The 18,306-nt window shown below is 40.6% G+C and overlaps 1 protein-coding gene across 1 annotated transcript; it reads left to right on the forward strand.

Annotated features, from left to right (window-relative positions):
* The first annotated feature begins 4,231 nt into the window (after positions 1–4,231).
* si:zfos-943e10.1 (GRAM domain-containing protein 2B) lies at positions 4,232–17,653 on the forward strand. The gene is given in 14 exon segments (XM_034530037.1): positions 4,232–4,479; positions 11,558–11,728; positions 12,301–12,364; positions 12,571–12,612; positions 12,614–12,644; positions 12,732–12,835; positions 12,953–13,051; positions 13,279–13,350; positions 13,438–13,506; positions 13,686–13,782; positions 14,008–14,097; positions 14,291–14,396; positions 14,823–14,930; positions 15,474–17,653. Coding segments are annotated over 14 exon segments (1,161 nt in total). The 5' UTR covers positions 4,232–4,387; the 3' UTR covers positions 15,490–17,653.
* Positions 17,654–18,306: the final 653 nt, after the last annotated feature.

Raw genomic sequence — 18,306 nt, forward strand, 5'->3', positions numbered from 1 at the left:
CGGGCCCCAGCTTAGATATGGTCCTCCTCTGGGAGCCCTGGTGGTGCACTGCTCTGGAAAAGAGAGAAACTCTGTCCTCATCCCCGCTTGGCCGACCAACCACCCAACCAAATAGCCACCCAGAGCTTTGGGGTGAAGAGCGCAGATGAATTAGTAATGAGAGTAGCTTGGTAACAGTAGCTGGAAGAGGCCAGTCAGACCCTGCTGGCTAGAAACCCAACACCCTTTGAGATGAGGATTGTATGTGTTACACCTGAGCTTCTGACAACTCGCACATAGAGAACACAAACAAACACATCAGGTAAAGGTTTCTTTCTACACATGACACAATCAAGACTCTAATCTGCCATATCAGTCTGGGCACGAGACATACACGTCTCTGAATATGTGAACATCCCTCTGAAGTGTGAAATTAACCCAGCAAATCAGAAAATTGATTTCCAAAGTGAGCCACTTGGAGATGATCAGAGACAATGTCCCAGTGATCGGGGTAAGATGATATCATTGGATCTGGAGAAAGGTGCTTCCCCCTTTGCTGGCCTCATTGAAGTTGGCTGTTGTTTGGGTGAATCCTTGGTGATGCCCTGACCTTTTTGACCCCACAGACACACAGATACGAAAGAGGACCGTTACAGACGCTAAACAGATGTTTCATTCACATAGGTATTTGATACTCACATGACACATGACAGGAAAGCCCGTAAAAAAATAATAATAAATAACATAATATATATTATTCATATTTTGAAAATGCTCAATATACAATCAAGAAATAATAGTAATAGTGCTTATGTACTGTATAATGTAAGATGAGACACATATTTGCTTTATAACTTGAATCTGAGACAGATGGATTAAAACCAATAAATTACTTAAAAGACTTGTTAAGGGGATTTCAGTCGACTCTAAGGCGACAATGACAGACGGTTGTTTTACGAACAGTCGGTTTCTTTTGAATTGTGGATAAGCACCCACACAATGAAAAGCCATGATCACCAAAATCCAATTTTGATCCGCTATGATGGTCTGTTGGCCTCATCAATTTGATTTGCTATTGGTCACACTTTGTCCCATGTGATGCGTTACTCATGTGCAATACAAGGACGCAGTCATACCAGGACACAAAAATATATCTATCTGTCAGATGTGGAATTTCCACAAAAGTCACAATTTAAAAGGCCAGCTGGGAATATTTTGGGATTCCATTGTAATTCCCTTCGAACAAAGATTATTTCAGGTTGAACAGTATGCACCAAAAGAGGTTTGAGGTGCTCAAGTAGTTGACAAATTTAAATTTAAAAAAAGTTCAAAAACTATTTCCTGTCTGAATGGTCATCACATTTCCAATGCAATCTACCATAACATGAGGCTTTACTGTTTTTAATACATGTTTTCATCTGCTGATTTCTCTCAGACATTTACAATGTTTTATTCTGACATATATTTGTTTGGAAAAAGAAAAGTTAATTTGATAAGTATATGGTCAAACAAGAAAATTAACACAAAAAATGTGCAAACCATCATTGTACAATAGGGGTACAGCCTGTGATGTACTTGTACTGCTTCATAAGCATTCCTACACACCTGTGCTAACGTGCATGGCTGCAGCTGTCTGTGCGTCATCGTCCTTGTTTTCCAGGCCAAGGTGTTGCCAGCCTCCCAAGGTCAGTGTTTACACCAGCAGCTGATAATAAGGATCTCACTGACTAAACATTCTTTTTGCAAAAGATTATCCTCTCAGCAAAGGACATCTCACTTTCTCTTCTTGCAGAGACATACATGGCAACCTCAATCTTCATTTTCGAAAAGCAAACAGATGCCTGACTTAGGCAACATCAGAGATAACAGACTCACTATGGTTTCCCAGATGTGTTGCAGGCAGCACAAGTACAAATATTTAGTTGGAACTCAGCTATCATCATATTTGCTAAACAGGAGTGGACCTTAATTTAAGGCAAAGGCTTTGTTTGCTAATGTTGTATTACTGAATTATAGGGATAATACATGTATATTTATAAATATATATATTATATTAAGATGCCAAAATAATGAAGCATTCAAGAGTTCTAACAGCCTGCCAAAGCTTCCTTACTCTGCAATTGGTTATGTATTACAGAGAAGTACAAAAGAAATCAAGAGCCAGTAAATGAAAGCTGCATTGATAATTCTGTTAAGTAATTCTCAATGCATAAGTAAATGTTATATACGCCCTTCTTATCAGCTCATTGGCTCTGAACAGATGGCATGTCGTTTACAAATATTGACAACATAGGGTGACTAATGCAGGCTTCATCACTCAAAGTATTAATATTAGAAACATGTGTGGACTTATAGGACAAAAAAAACATTTGTTATTTATTTTATTTTATTATTTGTTTTGGGTGGGGTTGACAATTGGAAATGCATTTTTCATTCAGCAGTGACAGCCGACTGCACTGAATGTGAATTTGACATCAGTTTGACATCTCACTGACACACTGTGTCTTCACCACAAAACAGGGGCCTCAAGGTCGTGATATTGTGCATGGTTCAAATGACCTCAAACTAATTGACACATGTGATGGGGCTTTCGTGAGTCCTGGATCCTTCCGTAGTAGCCCACTTTGTCCAATTATACGGCCAGCTTTCTCACTGATGAATCAACACAGAAAAGCCTGTTATTACCTACGCTGCATCGACACCCCTTATTGCGTCACATACTTCCTTATGAAGCGTGATTTCCTCCTCTCTATCTGCTTTGTTTCCTGGCAGGGGAGACAGAAGGGAAGACCGTGGGCTGACTGGTGGAGGCGTGAGAGGGTGGGTGGTGGGTTTGCTGTGTCATGTGGCAAATAATATATATCCTTTTCTGTTCCTGGTGGCGTGGCAGTGCCTGAGCTGTCGGGTCAATGCTAAGATTTGTGTGCATTTGTCTTAACAGCTGCCTGATAATGATCGGTTATCTTTTTTATATGTGATCAAAAGTCTTCATCGATACAGTAGTGAAATAGCTGTTTTGTAATCAGAGTGACCTGTGTTTCAATAATGTGACGTATCAGTGACTTACAGATCAATTCTGAGACAATTATTGAAATTGACCAACAAAGACCATCTCCCTAAGAATGTCATTCCTGAAATATTGCTGTTAAAAAATCATGAACATTCATTACACACAGGGGAAGAACTTGATAGCCAAGGTTGTAAAATGGTGTTGGCCAATATAGAAACTTGTAAACTTCAACTGAATTTCAACCATAACAATTATGAAAACAGGATATCCTTCTTCGTCAGCAACAATCTGTGTTATGTATTTTTATATTTCAGAGAGGTCAAGGTTCAGGGTCAGCTACAGAAAACCCTCACACCTCTTGCTTAAGGACACTTTAAGTAATTGCTGTAACAGGAAGCACAAACCATCTTATGATATAAAAACGTCTTTGTAATTTTCATAACATAACACAAACACATAAGGTCAAGTAACACACAGACAACCAGTGTGACTACAGTGTGACTTAGCTGATGATGTAGCTGATTGTACAATAGGCTTGTGACTTGCCATTTGTTGCATCAGTTATTAGAGGGTGGTTGTCCCATTATGAGCTTTGTGTACAAAGCTTATGCGTTTCAAGCATTAGCATAAAAGCCATCATGACCTGAGGTTTTGACTTGCTGTCAGAGTCACTGGCCTCCACTCTCCAAGAACGAGGTTTAAGCCTCAATGGTTTTGGAACTCATTATGATTCATGAGATTAGTGTAATTTTCCTTTTTAACTTTATGGGTGCTGACAGCTTTTGCAGTGCTCAGTACTTGTTCTGCGACTGCTCTTTTTAGAGTAATATCACGGATCAAAAGCCTAAGTGTAATATCAAAAATAACTGATGATAGCAGTAGGCCCATACCTTATTCAACTAAACGTGTGTTATTTTCTGCCGCCATTATTAATATTATTGTAAAGCAGAGTGTCATGTGGCAAATAAAAACGCTATTTTTAAATCACAACATGTATTTGTAAGTTGTTCACACGTGAAAATGTAAAAAATCACATGTCGGCCCAAATCCTTATTTAAAAGGACAAGTGAGCGCAATAATATTGTGGCCCACCCCTCACAAACACGCCTCCCATATAAGGTAATGGGCGGTCGGTGAAAGCCAACAACCCCGTTTTGATTGGAGGACCGATCTGACATGACCGATTTTCGCAGTCGTCGTTGACGTTGATTGGACGGCTGACTTGGTCCGATTTCGGCTCATTATCCTAATCAGCCGTGGATGGAGTGAGGAGGAGGAGAGAAGAGAGAAAAGAAGAAGAAGAAGAAGAAGAAGAAGAGCAAAATCCAAACAAGGACGGTGGAGTCTGGCGTGGACCGTCGTTCCGACACGAACCGGCGACCACTGGCTGAGGGAAGAATGCTTGAAAACAAGAGAGAGAGATTGAAAACCTTCCTCAGGAAGATCGACGAGAAGGCCATCGTCAAACTCAAGCACTTCATGAAAGAGAGGTGAGTGGGGCGAATGAGGCTGGCCGGGACCGCTATCCGCCGGTGAGCGACATCAACGGGGTGGATGCTAAGGGTTAGCGTTCATTTCATGATAACAACCCGGCCGATACGCTTTGGACGTTGTACCCTTCTTATATACAGCCTGTGGTTTTACCTCGTTAATGTAGATATGTTTTATTCTAACTCATAGGTACGGAAGAAGAGGGAGAGACTTAACTACGTATTTCAGTCAATTAGTAGATCATGCTAGCAGGTTAGCATCCACCTCGCCGAAAACGTTGGCATTTAAAGTGTCTTTAGCTAACGGTACAGTGACTCGCTGTCATTCCTCAGTAACGGTTCCTCTCCGATTCCCAGTTAAAAATACACGTGTGTGTGTGTGTGTGTGTGTGTGTGTGTGTGTGTGTGTGTGTGTGGTGTGTGTGTGTGTGTGTGTGTGTGTGTGTGTGTGTGTGTGTGTGTGTGGTGTGTGTGTGTTGTGTGTGTGTGTGTGTGTGTGTGTGTGTGTGTGTGTGTGTGTGTGTGTGTGTGTGTGTGTGTGTGTGTGTGTGTGTGTGTGTGTGTGTGTGTGTGTGTGTGTGTGTGTGTGTGTGTGTGTGTGTGTGTGTGTGTGTGTGTGTGGTGTGTGTGTGTGGTGTGTGTGTGGTGTGTGTGACTTCGACTTCATAGTCTGTGCCTCCTGCTCAGTCATGACTTCATTCACCGGCCTATTGGTATCACTGGTGTTGTTCTTTTGTCATGGATGATCCAACCCTGTTGAGATCCAGAACAGGCAATCCTAGCAGAGGGGTGTTTATGCACATCCACATTCAAGCATCACTTTTAAACACATAGTGTTACCCCCAGGGAAACATGCAAACTTATGACACATGTGACAAGCAAGTCAATGTTATCCCAGAAAAGACTATTTTTTTAGCTTGCATGAGTTGACCACAGGTGGTACATGGTGTTATGTAAATGCTCTCTCATTGATAGTACTCCTTGTCCTCTGAGCTTCGCCTTTCACTTTCCTCTCCATAGATAGCTATTTGCTGGGAGTACAGAGCACTACCAATCAGACTGGCCTGCTGCTTATCAGCATAGCTAGGATGTGTCTGTAGTATGGTATGTGGGGTGATTATCTGTTTCCACAACACACACACAAACATATGTACTATAACCATGTTGTGGCAGTGCCAGACCTCAGGCCAAGTATGATCTATCTCTCATTTCATCCGCTCTATATTCTAGTCAGTTTGTTCTTACACTTGAATCTACCCACCCTATGAAGTAGTCATGTATTTGAATGTAGCAAATGAGTTCACCACATGCTCTAACACTGAACACCTACCTCGGCATACAGGTATGCAATGCACACAAGGGCGAAATATGAATAGCCTTCTATCAATGGGGAAGAAGGATGGAGGAGCCTGGAATATGCTGGGTGGGGCAGCTATGCAAGTGTTATGTTGGCTCCAGGAAGATGCTCATAGTACAGAGCTTCCTTGCTGCTGCAGGCAGGGAAGACTGTGTAGGTCTAAATTATGAGACGTGCTGCAGGCTCAGAGGAAAATCACAAGTTGGACGACAACCACATCTGCAGAACTGTTTATCACTAAATGAAGGGTTGCGTACTGGTCACGGTTGAAGTTATGTGTTGCCTCTTTCAGGCTAGTGCTAATGACCACTCCTCTGCCCTTGTCACAGAGCCAAGAAAAAGGCTATATTCTTCTTAGCCGTTTCACCTTTGGTACTCGCAGTGGACTGGTGAATTCCACCCAAGTATTTGCCATAGGTCAGTTTAATTTCAGTCACATGAGACTTTATGGAAGCTTATCTAAACGCCTTGTGTTTAGCTCGGCAAGCCCCCCTCGTCAATTTATTTTAAACAATTTTAAAGTCGGGTGGAATTTTCCAGCCCCTACCACACCACACCGTCCGGCATGTTTAAATGCCTGGTCGCTGAAAGTTGCCTTGACGAAAAACCCTTTGTTGCGTCCAGTTAGCACTGAAGAAGTGGAGGGAGATGGTGCATGCACAAGGCCCCATGACTTCCCACTCACACACAGTTGTTCTGTAACCCATGTACACAGACACGCTCTGTTCCACTTGGCTCACAGGCACACACGGTCTTCCTGCAGATTGAGCCTGGCAGGGCACCACAGACTTGCATTTTATTTCGCCATGACCACTTGCTTCCCCTCACTGCTCTGTTGAAGCTCACCCACATACAATACGTCCAACCCAGAATAATATTTTGGGTTGCCATTCATTTTCAAATGTTGCAACTTAAAAAAAAAAATATATATATAATATATATATATATATATATATATATATATATATAATGTGTTTTTGTTTCTGGGTTTTAAAGTATGTCAAATAGGTAGAAAATGGGTCAAACAACTAGAAAACCAAACTACATTATCACAGAGTAGGACTCTTGGATGCCTTGTGCGTGTTTGAAAAAAACTTTAACATCTTTACTGTCTCATTTGGCACAATAAAGCACAGCTGCAACAATCTGTTGTGTGGCTTTGAAATATGATGGTTTTGATTGGATGATGGGGAATCAGCTGTTCGCATGACAAAAAAATTATCCAAAACTCTCCAGAAGATGGTGCTCTCCCACTATCTTAATTGTGCAAATTCTCCGATGATGGAAGCGTCACCTTTTGGCATGTGAACTCGGGGGCTCATGTTGTCAGACCAGTAATGTTGCCTGTTGTAAAGCTTTTACAGAAGCTTTCTGTACTGAAGCAATGTTGTCTTAAGGGCTAGTTTACTGAACAGCTGATGTCTGCAGCAGGACTCCTGGGATCATATGTCATCTCGGGACCGCTAACGCTAGCGTCATAACTCTAGACCCAGGGGAGTTATATTGTCGGCTAGAATGTCAAGCTAATTTCCAGTGAATTTAAACCGATGTATAATCTGTTCACTGTGTATTCAGTAATTATCTAAACTGGCCAAACAAAAAGGGCCCCCTTTCATGCCTAAATATCACCATGATGAACTGGTATGTTAAGAAATTAATTTGATTTGTACTCAAAAAATAAATTCACATCATGTCCTCTTTCTAGAAAGCATGACAGTTACTGAAGATAACTGATGACCTCGGTCTGTGGAGAAGGCAGATAAAATGTATTTATATCACAGCTGTCCAGCATTCATCCTACAGATCTCCGCCAAGAGGTGTACAGTTAAAACTTGGCAGGTGGTAGTGAGACAGACGAGGTAAGGAGTGCTACGTGGAGGCTAAATATGGACAGATGTCACCAGCATAGTACTAGCCTATTGAGCAGGAGCCTCAGAAGTTGTTTGTGAATTAAACAAAAGTTGATTATTTTAAGCCTACAGTAACGCAGTGTACTGAATTCATCTTTTTGTGTTGTGTATGTATTCAGATATATTTTTTGTCTCCATTTTCCATCTAGTCAAACACATATATTCTTTTGTGTTCTCGCCCCATTAACATCATACACAAAGAGTATGAACTAGCTATTGTCATGCACATTTCACTGGCTGCTTTTAAAGCCATCTCATTGTTGTTATTGAGAGCAGGCTATTGAATGCCTTTTGTTAGGCCTTCTCAACTGAGAATAACCTCGCAGTGTTTCTCCGTCCACCACATTTCTATCATCTACGGCGCCATACTGTTGTAGCTGTTTCCATGATAATACAGACTGAAAAAGAACGACAAAAAGACAGTTTGGGAGGCATTTCATGCTTGTTTTCTTTCCTGACGTGCGTTTCCAGAACTGTCTTCATGTTGAGCTCTTTGGTGCTTTGAAACATTGCAATAAAACAGACCTTTACACCCTTTTATATAGCGGTCAGTGCTCAGTGTCTAAGTGCAAAAGATATGACTGTCATACTAATTTAGCTGTCTTGCCCAGTGGTGGTTTTAGAGCTCTTGAATAGTGTGCAAAGATACCTCTGTTGGTCATGGATAGAGGGAAAGGCTTGTTGAACCAACAAGGTGCTGTGGACGATTTTCATTGCTTTGAGAATCTGGGAAGGTAAGGCGAGCAAGAGGATCCTGTTTCTTATCTCAGACAGTGCTTCTCAAATTGTCTCCGAGGAGGAAGAGCTAACTTGAGCATCGTTGAGTAAATGTAGTCTCATTCTTTCGCCATGTTTTCTCTCAATTTTAAAACAAAGGCTGACTACATGTTTGTTTGTTTGTTTTTTCACCTGCCTGTGGGGAAAACATTCATACAAATAATGGGGATCACCAGCCTTTTTAGCTGAACAAAATTCTCAATAAATCCTCTGTAAATCCAGGAAAATGTGCTAGCACGGCAGTGGTCACGGTTCTGAGCCAATGACCATTGAGACTGTGATAAAGTAATATGCCTGATGTTTTTAAATGACACCAGAGCAAATGCAGATAAAGAAATAGATCAAAGTGTTATGTGTTTGTCAGTAATCTCTATTTCACAGAACATGTTGGCATGCGAGACAAATTGTACTTGGAAGCGAGTCCTGGTACAAATGTTTCCGTAACCTCCTGCATGTAATTTTTAATCCACTGCTGCTGAGAATTTGATGTACCTATACTATGCCTGCTTTGAAATGTCAAGCGTGGCAGTACAACTTTGCCCAACATTGATTGTGTCAGGTGGTGTGACATAGTAGTCCAACAAGGAAGTAGGTCAGAGGTCAAGGCCTTTGTCTGGCTATTACATTTCAGATAGTCCGCCTCCTGCTTTGTAAATATCAAGGTGTCATTAAGCAACATTACTTTTATGGAGTACATCATTTATTTCATAATACTTTGTTTCTCGCATGTAATATCTTTCCAATAACGTGGTTATTGGCACCCACTTGTTAACCTTTGATGGCTTTGCCTTTGGACACTTTAAGTTATTAGGTTGACTGTTTCTTTCCTTGACACAGGGAAGCCATTAAAAGTACTTTACACGCCAACATGAATGTTTTACTGTCAAATGTTAGATCATCAGATTCTGGGTGTTACAGGAAGTGGCTTTAACGTGACCTTGTTAATGCTTATGGTTAGTCTTGAGTAGAGGGAGGAAGTTGTTGAGAAATTCTAAGTCAATAGTCTTAAAATGCTGCCTATATTGCCCTGCCGCTTTGACCCCCTGCCTAGTGGAAATGGGTCAGGTGAGCATATTCAAACACAGACTAACACCTGGTCAGGACTGATTATGAAATTGTTCTCCGTTTGTTGCCTATATCCAAACACCAGCATTTGCACACAGCAGTTTACTTGCCCCAAAGTTTACGAGCTGCTTTGGATATTTTCTTTATATGTATTTATATTTTTGAATAAAGGTGTTGAAATTGTAGAGATACCTACAATTAACCTACCACAATAGGTTTTTACTGTGGCATAGTTAATAACTAATTGGCCTATTTAGCTGTCAAGGCAAAGTCTGACTTCTTTTAAAATAAGTTTAATTTAGGGAAGACTCAAGTATGTGTTGTTCCGCTGTCTCCTCGGTGTGATTCATTGCCTTAATAAGGCAAGCGGATAATGCTCTACTCCCAGATTGTTCCAGATGGGCCAGTCTGAGCACCTTTCAAGTGTTCTCTGTTCCCACTTTCCGTTTTAAAGAAGTCTCTGATCCTTATTTGCCCCACAAGAACAAATCCCAACAAGACATGATTTCGACGTTGGATCATTTTAAAAAAAATATATTTTATGGGCTGGCCTTTTTTTTCCTTCAACATGTCAGTGCCTGTGTGTGTGTGTGTGTGTGTGTGTGCGCGTGCTTGCTTGTGCTTGCTTATGCTCCCATGCTTGTCTGGCTCTGGGGGAGTGGCTAAGTTTGACGTCACCCACTACGGAGTGTCACACCATTCTTAACACAGTGACTTCCTCTTACCAGCACATACTGAAATGCAGTAACAGTTGTTTTCTGGCTGGATGTGGCGAAGGACCTTGACTTAACTAGAATAACAACTCATCTTGGACCATACATTTAAAACAAAGTTAACTATAAAACATATTTTTTTGCTGTTTTTATTATCTTAGAGTCTTTTATTTTGTAACTTTTCCACGTTGATGGTATGAAGCCAGTGAGTATAGCTCAGAGATATTTGTTTTGAGTTGGTGGTTTTTCATCTCCAAAAAAGGAAATGCCTACTGTCAGTAGGTATATCAATTTTCGTTCATCAAAGCGATTTAAAAGTACCAGGTAAGGTGTTCTTTGTTGTTTGTCTTTAGTATTTTTAAGTTGAGGGTGTCTTTTAAAAAAAAAAAAAGAGATTGAAGCTTAGCTCATTCAGTTTGTTTTTTGTAGTATTATATTTGACCAGCATTGTCATTGTATTTGTGTCATAAGATTTCAACAGATTCCATCGCTTTTACGTAGTCCTTTTGCGGCTCGCTTGTTCCCGGTCAAGGACAGGCCGCCGTCTTTCAAGAGCACATTGGCTGTAGTAAATCCTGCAACCTTCCTTTTACAAGACCGTTTGAATTTTACAATCGATTTGCAGCGGCTTGTCTGTTTTAGAGCATGAGTCTACCTTGATCAGCTTGTAAAGCAGTGAGCAGGTGGAATTGTACAGCCACAAACGGAGCACTGACGCAAGGAATATCAATAAAACTTTACCAACATGTCATAAAGATGTTGACTGCTATATGTCAGTCCAGTCATCACATAGCCTTTAATATAGGTAGAATGGAGTAATTTAGTGACTAATATCTCAAAACAATGATAACTAACAAAATCCCAAACCCAAGGCCACATAAAGCCTGATGCGTGCTGTTGAAATTCAGAGTGTTTAATGATCTACTCTTTAATGATGACTGTATCGTGACAGGCATCTTTGCAGAGGCATTTATAATTTCAGCATCATTCAGGTGATGACTGGTGGTGGTTTCCCACACTGACTTCCTCTTGTTTCATGTTTTAATATGTTCTCATTTTGTCTGGCTCCTTTTTGATCCTCAAATAGTCACAGTGAAATTGCATGTAATTGTGGTCTGTTTTGCAAAAGACTTCCTGTAACTCTTTCAGGAGAAATTCCACATACTCATTGTAAGTGCACATTTAAAATGATTGTCATACAATATTTAGCATGTTGCTCAATCCACCGTTTTTTTTTTTTTGTACCCCCTGTCCAGCAGCTACCCAGTAGAGAGCAGTGGTGGCGGGCTGCCAGCCAAAGTGAAGAAAAGCAGGAGCAGCTTAAGCAATGGCAGCATCAGAAAGGTGGAGGCCAGGAAAACCTGCAGCATGGAGGCTGCCCAGCTCGAGCAACAGCACAAAACCATCACCAGACAAGATGCCATCAGGTAGGACTGATTGGAAAATAAGACCTTAAGCAACAAGTACATGTTTGTCTGGGGGGGGGGGAGGGAGGGAGCTGTCTAAAATGATCTTTAAAAAAAATCAATCTTAAATACTGTGGTAAATACAGTTAATGATGAACCACCTTTTATGAAAACACGGATCTATTGGACATGGATAAAATAGTATTTTCCAATCTTGAAATGCAGAAAATCACACATTGGATGAGGTGGAGACACGGCTATTCTGAACATGCATCACAAGACCAGACCTATCTCGACTGTTGTTCAGTTGTGATATTCTCATGACTGCACAGGCGTTGCGCACTGATCGTCTCCTCACATGATTCAAATGTTTGTGGTGGATTTGTGATATTTGTTAGTGAAGAGCATATTCATCCCTACTGCGGGCTCAGTAATTACCCGGCCGCTTTCAACGGATATCATTTTGGATTGCGGAACATTAACACAAACCATAGTTCAGTCATGTAGTGCCTCTGCATCTTCTCACAAACATAAACCTGCTGAAACCACAGACCTCTTTAGAGAATTGACAGCTATGATCTTTGTCTCAGCAGGTCGCAGACATTCGATGATGACATCAGAGGCTTTGAGAGGACGGAGGGCACTGGAATGCAAAGTGTAAGTACACAACCTGTTTATTTTTTTTTACATTTGAAGAAATTGATTATTCCACCCGACTACATGTCGGGTGGAATTGCAGGTCTTTGTGGTCCTTTTCGTGCACCATAATGTTGATGTTGTAGTGTTAAAGGGTGTGCGGCCTCAAACTGGACCACTGCATTTGTTGAAAGACGTTTGCTTACATTTTTCCTCCTCTCTTTTAGAGTTTTATAAAGCACAACAAGACATTCCACAAGTTATTTCCAAAAAATTCCTACGGGTGAAGACTTGATACACGGTAGGTAAACACAAAGGAAAGGGAATGCGTGACTAAATGAATGAACCACATAAAACTAAAGGTGTATGTGCTCCTCTCCTCTCCCAGCATACATCTGTGCCCTGCAGAAGGAAGTGCCCTACCATGGTCGACTGTACATCACTGACACCCATGCCTGTTTCTACTCCTCAGTTCTGCTAAAGGACACTAAGGTAGGCTGCAGCTTTGCCCTGATGAGCTATCTCAATTTAAATGTCTTGTTGAGATATTTCACTACATTGTTGCACTTTCCCTAATATTTTCTGTTTGTGGCTGGGGGGCTCTTCTAGGTAGTTATTCCAGTTTCCTGCATCCACATAGTGAAGAAGCAGAACACCGCTTTACTCGTACCCAACGCCTTGTCGATTCGCACCACAGGAGGAGACAAGGTCAGTTTCTTCTGCCCCACAGTCTTCTTAGTAAACACTTCTGATGGCATTATAGTCTATTAATTACTAGAGATGTTCAAAATCAAATGTATGCCTTGCTCGAGCACAATGCACTTTGCTTTGGATGTATTCTATTCAATGAATGTGTATTTGATTGTTCAGGTTTGCAGGCACGGCAGATCGATAATATTCCTGCTTTGTTGTTGTTCTATTCCCTCCATGTTTAGTACCTGTTTGTGTCGCTGCGTAACAGAGAATCATGTTATCAGCTGCTGCGTTCAGTATCTCCTCAGCTAGAGGTGAGTTGCTCCGGTCAAATGTTAGTTTGTAGATCTTCAACATGAAAAATACAATTTCTAATAAGTAAAATGTTCTTTCTGTTACAGGATGGCAGCACAAATAGTAGCCCTGTCTTCTCCTCAGCTGAGAACAGCTTTGATAAGAGCAAACTTGTGGTAAGAGACTGTTTCACAATATAATAGTTTTTTTTTTTTTAACGATTGACGTTTTTGTCATAGGGCTCAAAGGTAACACTTTTTCTAGGAGCACATAATGTCCTTATTGGCACTGATTGTAGATATGGCTGAATTATAAGATGGACCTGTTTGTCATGGTGTTCCTTTCCTCTCAACAGCACTCCAGCCAGTCCAGTATGGACGACAGCTTCGACCGATTCGATGGCTCTGAGTCACAATCTTCAAAGGACCAGCCTCTGCACAAAACACACAGAGGTGAGTCCCACACTGTTTACATGCAAAACATCAAACCTAAATAATATGTGTTACCTGTACCTAGAATCATCTTGTCTGATAGAGAAATCTGGACTGAAAAACTTTTGTTTTTTGTTTGTTTTGCTGCCGTTATCTCTCTTTCTCACGCCTGTTCAAGCCAGTTGACATGCAAAGTCCAAGGTCTAATAGCCGGCCATCATTGATTCCATTTTTTGCCTTCTTCAGAGATGGTGCCTGAAGGGAATGGCCTGACTTTCAGAAGCCTACACATGCAGCAGATTGATAGTTCCTCTGAGGATGAGCTATCAGTAACGGGTAAGACACACACACACAGAGATGCTAGCAAATATGCATTTAGAAAGTGTTATTTGTTATCTTGCGTAGTTACAGAGAAGCCTATCATTTCCTTTTTCACTCCCTCTCTGCGGTCATATACAAAATATGCAAACGCAGTGTACAACCTACCAACATGAGAACATTGATATTCATGCTCTATTTTCGTTTCCAGGTTCATGTGGATCGTGGGTTTGGAATGTGACCGAAAAGGCCAAGTCTCTGCTGATTCAGAGGGAGACCAGCACCCTCAACACTCTACTCTTTATTTACTTGATTTTGTGAGTAGCAAGTTCTGTCCTCTTCTCCGCTCCCTTCTTCCTTGATCAAATACGTGATCATTTAATCTGCTTCTCACTCCTTGAAGGAAAGGCTAAGAAATCTGTTGCGTTAGTGACAAACTAGGTCGTCCTGTAGGAACTTTTTTATTTGTTTTTGCACACTAGTTCTTAACCAACATACAGCTGTCCCGTAAGCTATATTTTAACTCAGTAATGCCTGCTTAAATAATTAGGCCTCCAGTTTGATGGTTGTACTCTGGTGTTTATTGGAAGTGCTGTAAAGTGGAATGCAGTCCTTTTTTTTTTTTTTATATCTACTGAAAGGGCCATGCAAATAAAGGGGTTTTAGTTATCTTTGGTTTTCTATTATACAATGATATAAGCTTATATCATTAAATGTGACTCATATTCCTTTGTTCGTTACAGGGTGGTGCTGCTGCTGCTGTCATCAGGTTACATTGGTTTACGTATTGTGGCCCTGGAGGAGCAGCTGACATCGCTCGGGGCTCTGGCTGAGTTCACTTTACAGAGCGGGTGAGGAGGCTTTCTCTGAATTAAAACAACCCTTATGGGGTCCAAAGAGATGGCAAAGTTGAAGTGAGCAGTTTATTTCTACTCTGTACAGTTCTGCCTCACAACCACATTGGGTTTTTAAAGTAAAGTCAGCCTTTTTTGTGCCCAGGCGATCCTCAATAGGTGGTCAGTGTTGTGTACTTACTATGACTCCAGAAAAACCACAACACTGACTTCTTTCTATAATATTGATTTACTGCCCATGACAAACTAATCCTTACTATCACGAGGCTCTAAAGAAGAATTGAGACCAAGCAATCAGGGATTTTGCCAAAAATAAAACATTCTGTTGTAATGGTCGGTACATTGCTATTTCCTTTTTGAACTGGCGTTTACTTTGTTGTTTAATTGGCTTTATTATCTTCCAAGGAAACGGGTTAAATTGATTCCTGTAATAGGCGGAGCCTTGTTGCAGAGAAACAACATTTTTTTTGGTGAAGTTAGGTGTGTTTAGTTTGCTTTTGAAATGCCGCTCTCAACTGGTTCTCTCTCGTCTTTTCATAGGTACCAAGACACATAACACTCAGTGACTGCAGGAGAGATGGGTTGACTCGCGATTGGAGGATTATTTCGACATCTTCCAGCAGAACGCAGGGGGAGACATTTAATGTACTGAAGACTGCTCCCAATATGGCATGTGCTGTTGGCTAGAGGAAAATGGCCAACCTGTGCAATTTCAGAGACACCTTGTTAACTTGAAGGGCTATACTTCCTCCTTGTGCGGTAGACTAATGGACATGCCACGACTTTGTCACACAGCCGTGCCAAGATGCACAGACGCGCTGCCTGGTTGCAGCGTGTCTGTCCTTAAAACCAAAGCCAAGCGGCTCTAACTTAGCAATGTGCCACCCCTAACTGAGTTGACTGGCACTTTCTTGACAGAAACTGTTCCACAGCTGAAGTTATGTTCTCCCTCATCCTTCATACAGACTCGTTTACCTGTGTGTTCAGTCTGAACAGGGCTATACCAATCAGCATTAGCCTGCTGTAGCACTGATTGTTGCACCTCAACACCAGAGGCGGAGTGCTATGCATAACCAAAGATGTGCACGTCTTTTGCATGAGTGCACAGAGATGATTTTAAAGATGATTTCCTATCACTTATTTACGCGTACATTTATCAGCTGAATACATCGGTCTCTGTCCTTCAGTTATGTTGAGTACTTCTCCGAATGGTTCTTGCTAATTAGCTGCGGGTTGAAATAGTGATAGCTGACACTTTAAATCCACTCAGCCTGCGGAGGCTCGATTCTCTCGCTCTCCAATCAGCAGTGATTGCAGTATTTCTTTCCTCGGCTTTGGCATGATTTATACTAATTTATTGATCAGAGGTTATTTTTCCCCTGCAGTCTGAACTGCAGATGAATGCATCATCAGTGCGCAAATATTTAATACAATAGGACACGAGGAGGCTGTCTCAGAGGCATCGATATGTTTTTGTGGACAGCTTTTCTACGTCTTTGGTCTTCAAGAGTAGTTTTTAAATCTGTCTGCTCAGAGTTTAAAAGTACAAACCTCTCTCTCTCTCTGACAGGCCTATTGACGACCAAATGGCAATCCTAGAATGTTCAGGTTATTTAAAGTAGCACAAATGTATTTCTAATGTATGTTCATGCACGTGTCTGCAATATCGACACTTGACTGATACTGTGTATGCGTTCTCGCTCATATCGCCAGAAGAGGAGATTTTGCTGTGTAGTCCAAGTTCTCAACAGCAAAACAAAGTGGTCCCAAGAAGAAATTTCAATATGCAACACATTTTTATGCATGGGAAAATGTAATTTATCTCTCGTGTGCTGTTTTTTTTAAAAATGGGGCTTGATGTTTGTGGGGAAGAAATTGTGTGAGAAAAAAATGAAAAGATTTGTGTGAAAGGAACGGCTCAATCGAGCAAGTGCACTTTAAAAAAAAAAAAAAAAAAAAAAAAAAAAAAAAAAATGAAAAGGTGTTGTTTCTGTCTCAGTCCAAGACGACATGTTTGGATTGAGAAGAAATGTCAAAGCTGGCGTTCTGTGGTATCTGACGGTGCTATGACCTCTTTAACTGTTTTCACGCGGGGGTGGTGGGCACTACCTGCCACGTGGTTTTAGGTCGTCATCTTTTTCTTTGTCAATTTCAAAATGCTCGTGATGGATTTCACATTTCATACGCTTTGGCTTTGGTGATTTCTCAAATGTACCCTTTTGAGAAAGAACATTACTTTTCATTGAGATTCACTTGACTTGCTTCTTCTCCCCCCCTCCCCCTCTTATGAGCCTTTTAAACTAACCTGACCACGCATATCCACGCTCCAGCTCAATAATTTTACATCAGCCGTGTAGTGGAAGCGGTTCTTGGCGAGGTGTAGCGATAAGTTTACTTTTGCTACATCCTGTTTGAAGTGTCATTCTTATTTTCGCCTACGGTTTTTGTCAACATGCCATATACAGTACTGTCAGTTGTTGTAATCTCCACAAGGGGGCAGCGCACACATCCACTGTCCTTGATGCAAGAATCTCAATGATGAGGGCTACATTTGTGGTTTTGAACTATTCAAAGTGTTGTAAATAATTTTCTATCAATTGTTCGTGTCTTAATTCTAATGGTCCTATAAATATATTTATTTGCATTGTGTGTATTTCAAAGTAGTCTCTGTGAGATGGCTTTACTATTGTTCACAAATAAATCAAGTATTGCGAAGTAAATAACCCTGTCAAAAATGAACTTGCTCAAGTACAGTTGTTGTGAGTGGCATTCACAAAATAACACATGAGCCCATTTGTATTTCACATTGTATTTTTTGTGTGGTAATACTTTTACTTATTAGTACAGAAAAAAAAAAAAAAAAAAAAATATATATATATATATATATATATATATATATATATATATATATATATATATATATATATATAATCATTTTCATAAGATCTAGAAATATTTTACAATTACTGCCAGTCTGCAGTGCAGATTTTCTATGGTTTGACGGAAACTTGTTAGTTTTGGATCATTTAAACTCGCCAGTGAATCTGGAATACGGTGGATACTTGTCATATATATGTTATTATATCTGTAAAAAATCATCCTTGTCAGAGGATAATTTAGAAGCACGTCAAATGCTCTATAACGGTGGTTCTCAAATGGGGGTATGTGAAGACACTCCAGCGGGCTACGTGAGATTTTAAAAAATATCTAATTAAAAATAGTATCCACTCAAAAATCCTTTAAAAATTTGTATCAACAAATTTCAAAATTGTTATTTATTAAATAAATAAAATTATAAGTAAGTTCATAAACTGCATTTTATATATTCTATATAAAATCAGACACTGATGGCAGGTTGAGAACACTGCTCAGT

The sequence above is a fragment of the Cyclopterus lumpus genome, chromosome 4 (genome assembly GCF_009769545.1).
Source record: "Cyclopterus lumpus isolate fCycLum1 chromosome 4, fCycLum1.pri, whole genome shotgun sequence".
NCBI lineage: Eukaryota > Metazoa > Chordata > Actinopteri > Perciformes > Cyclopteridae > Cyclopterus > Cyclopterus lumpus.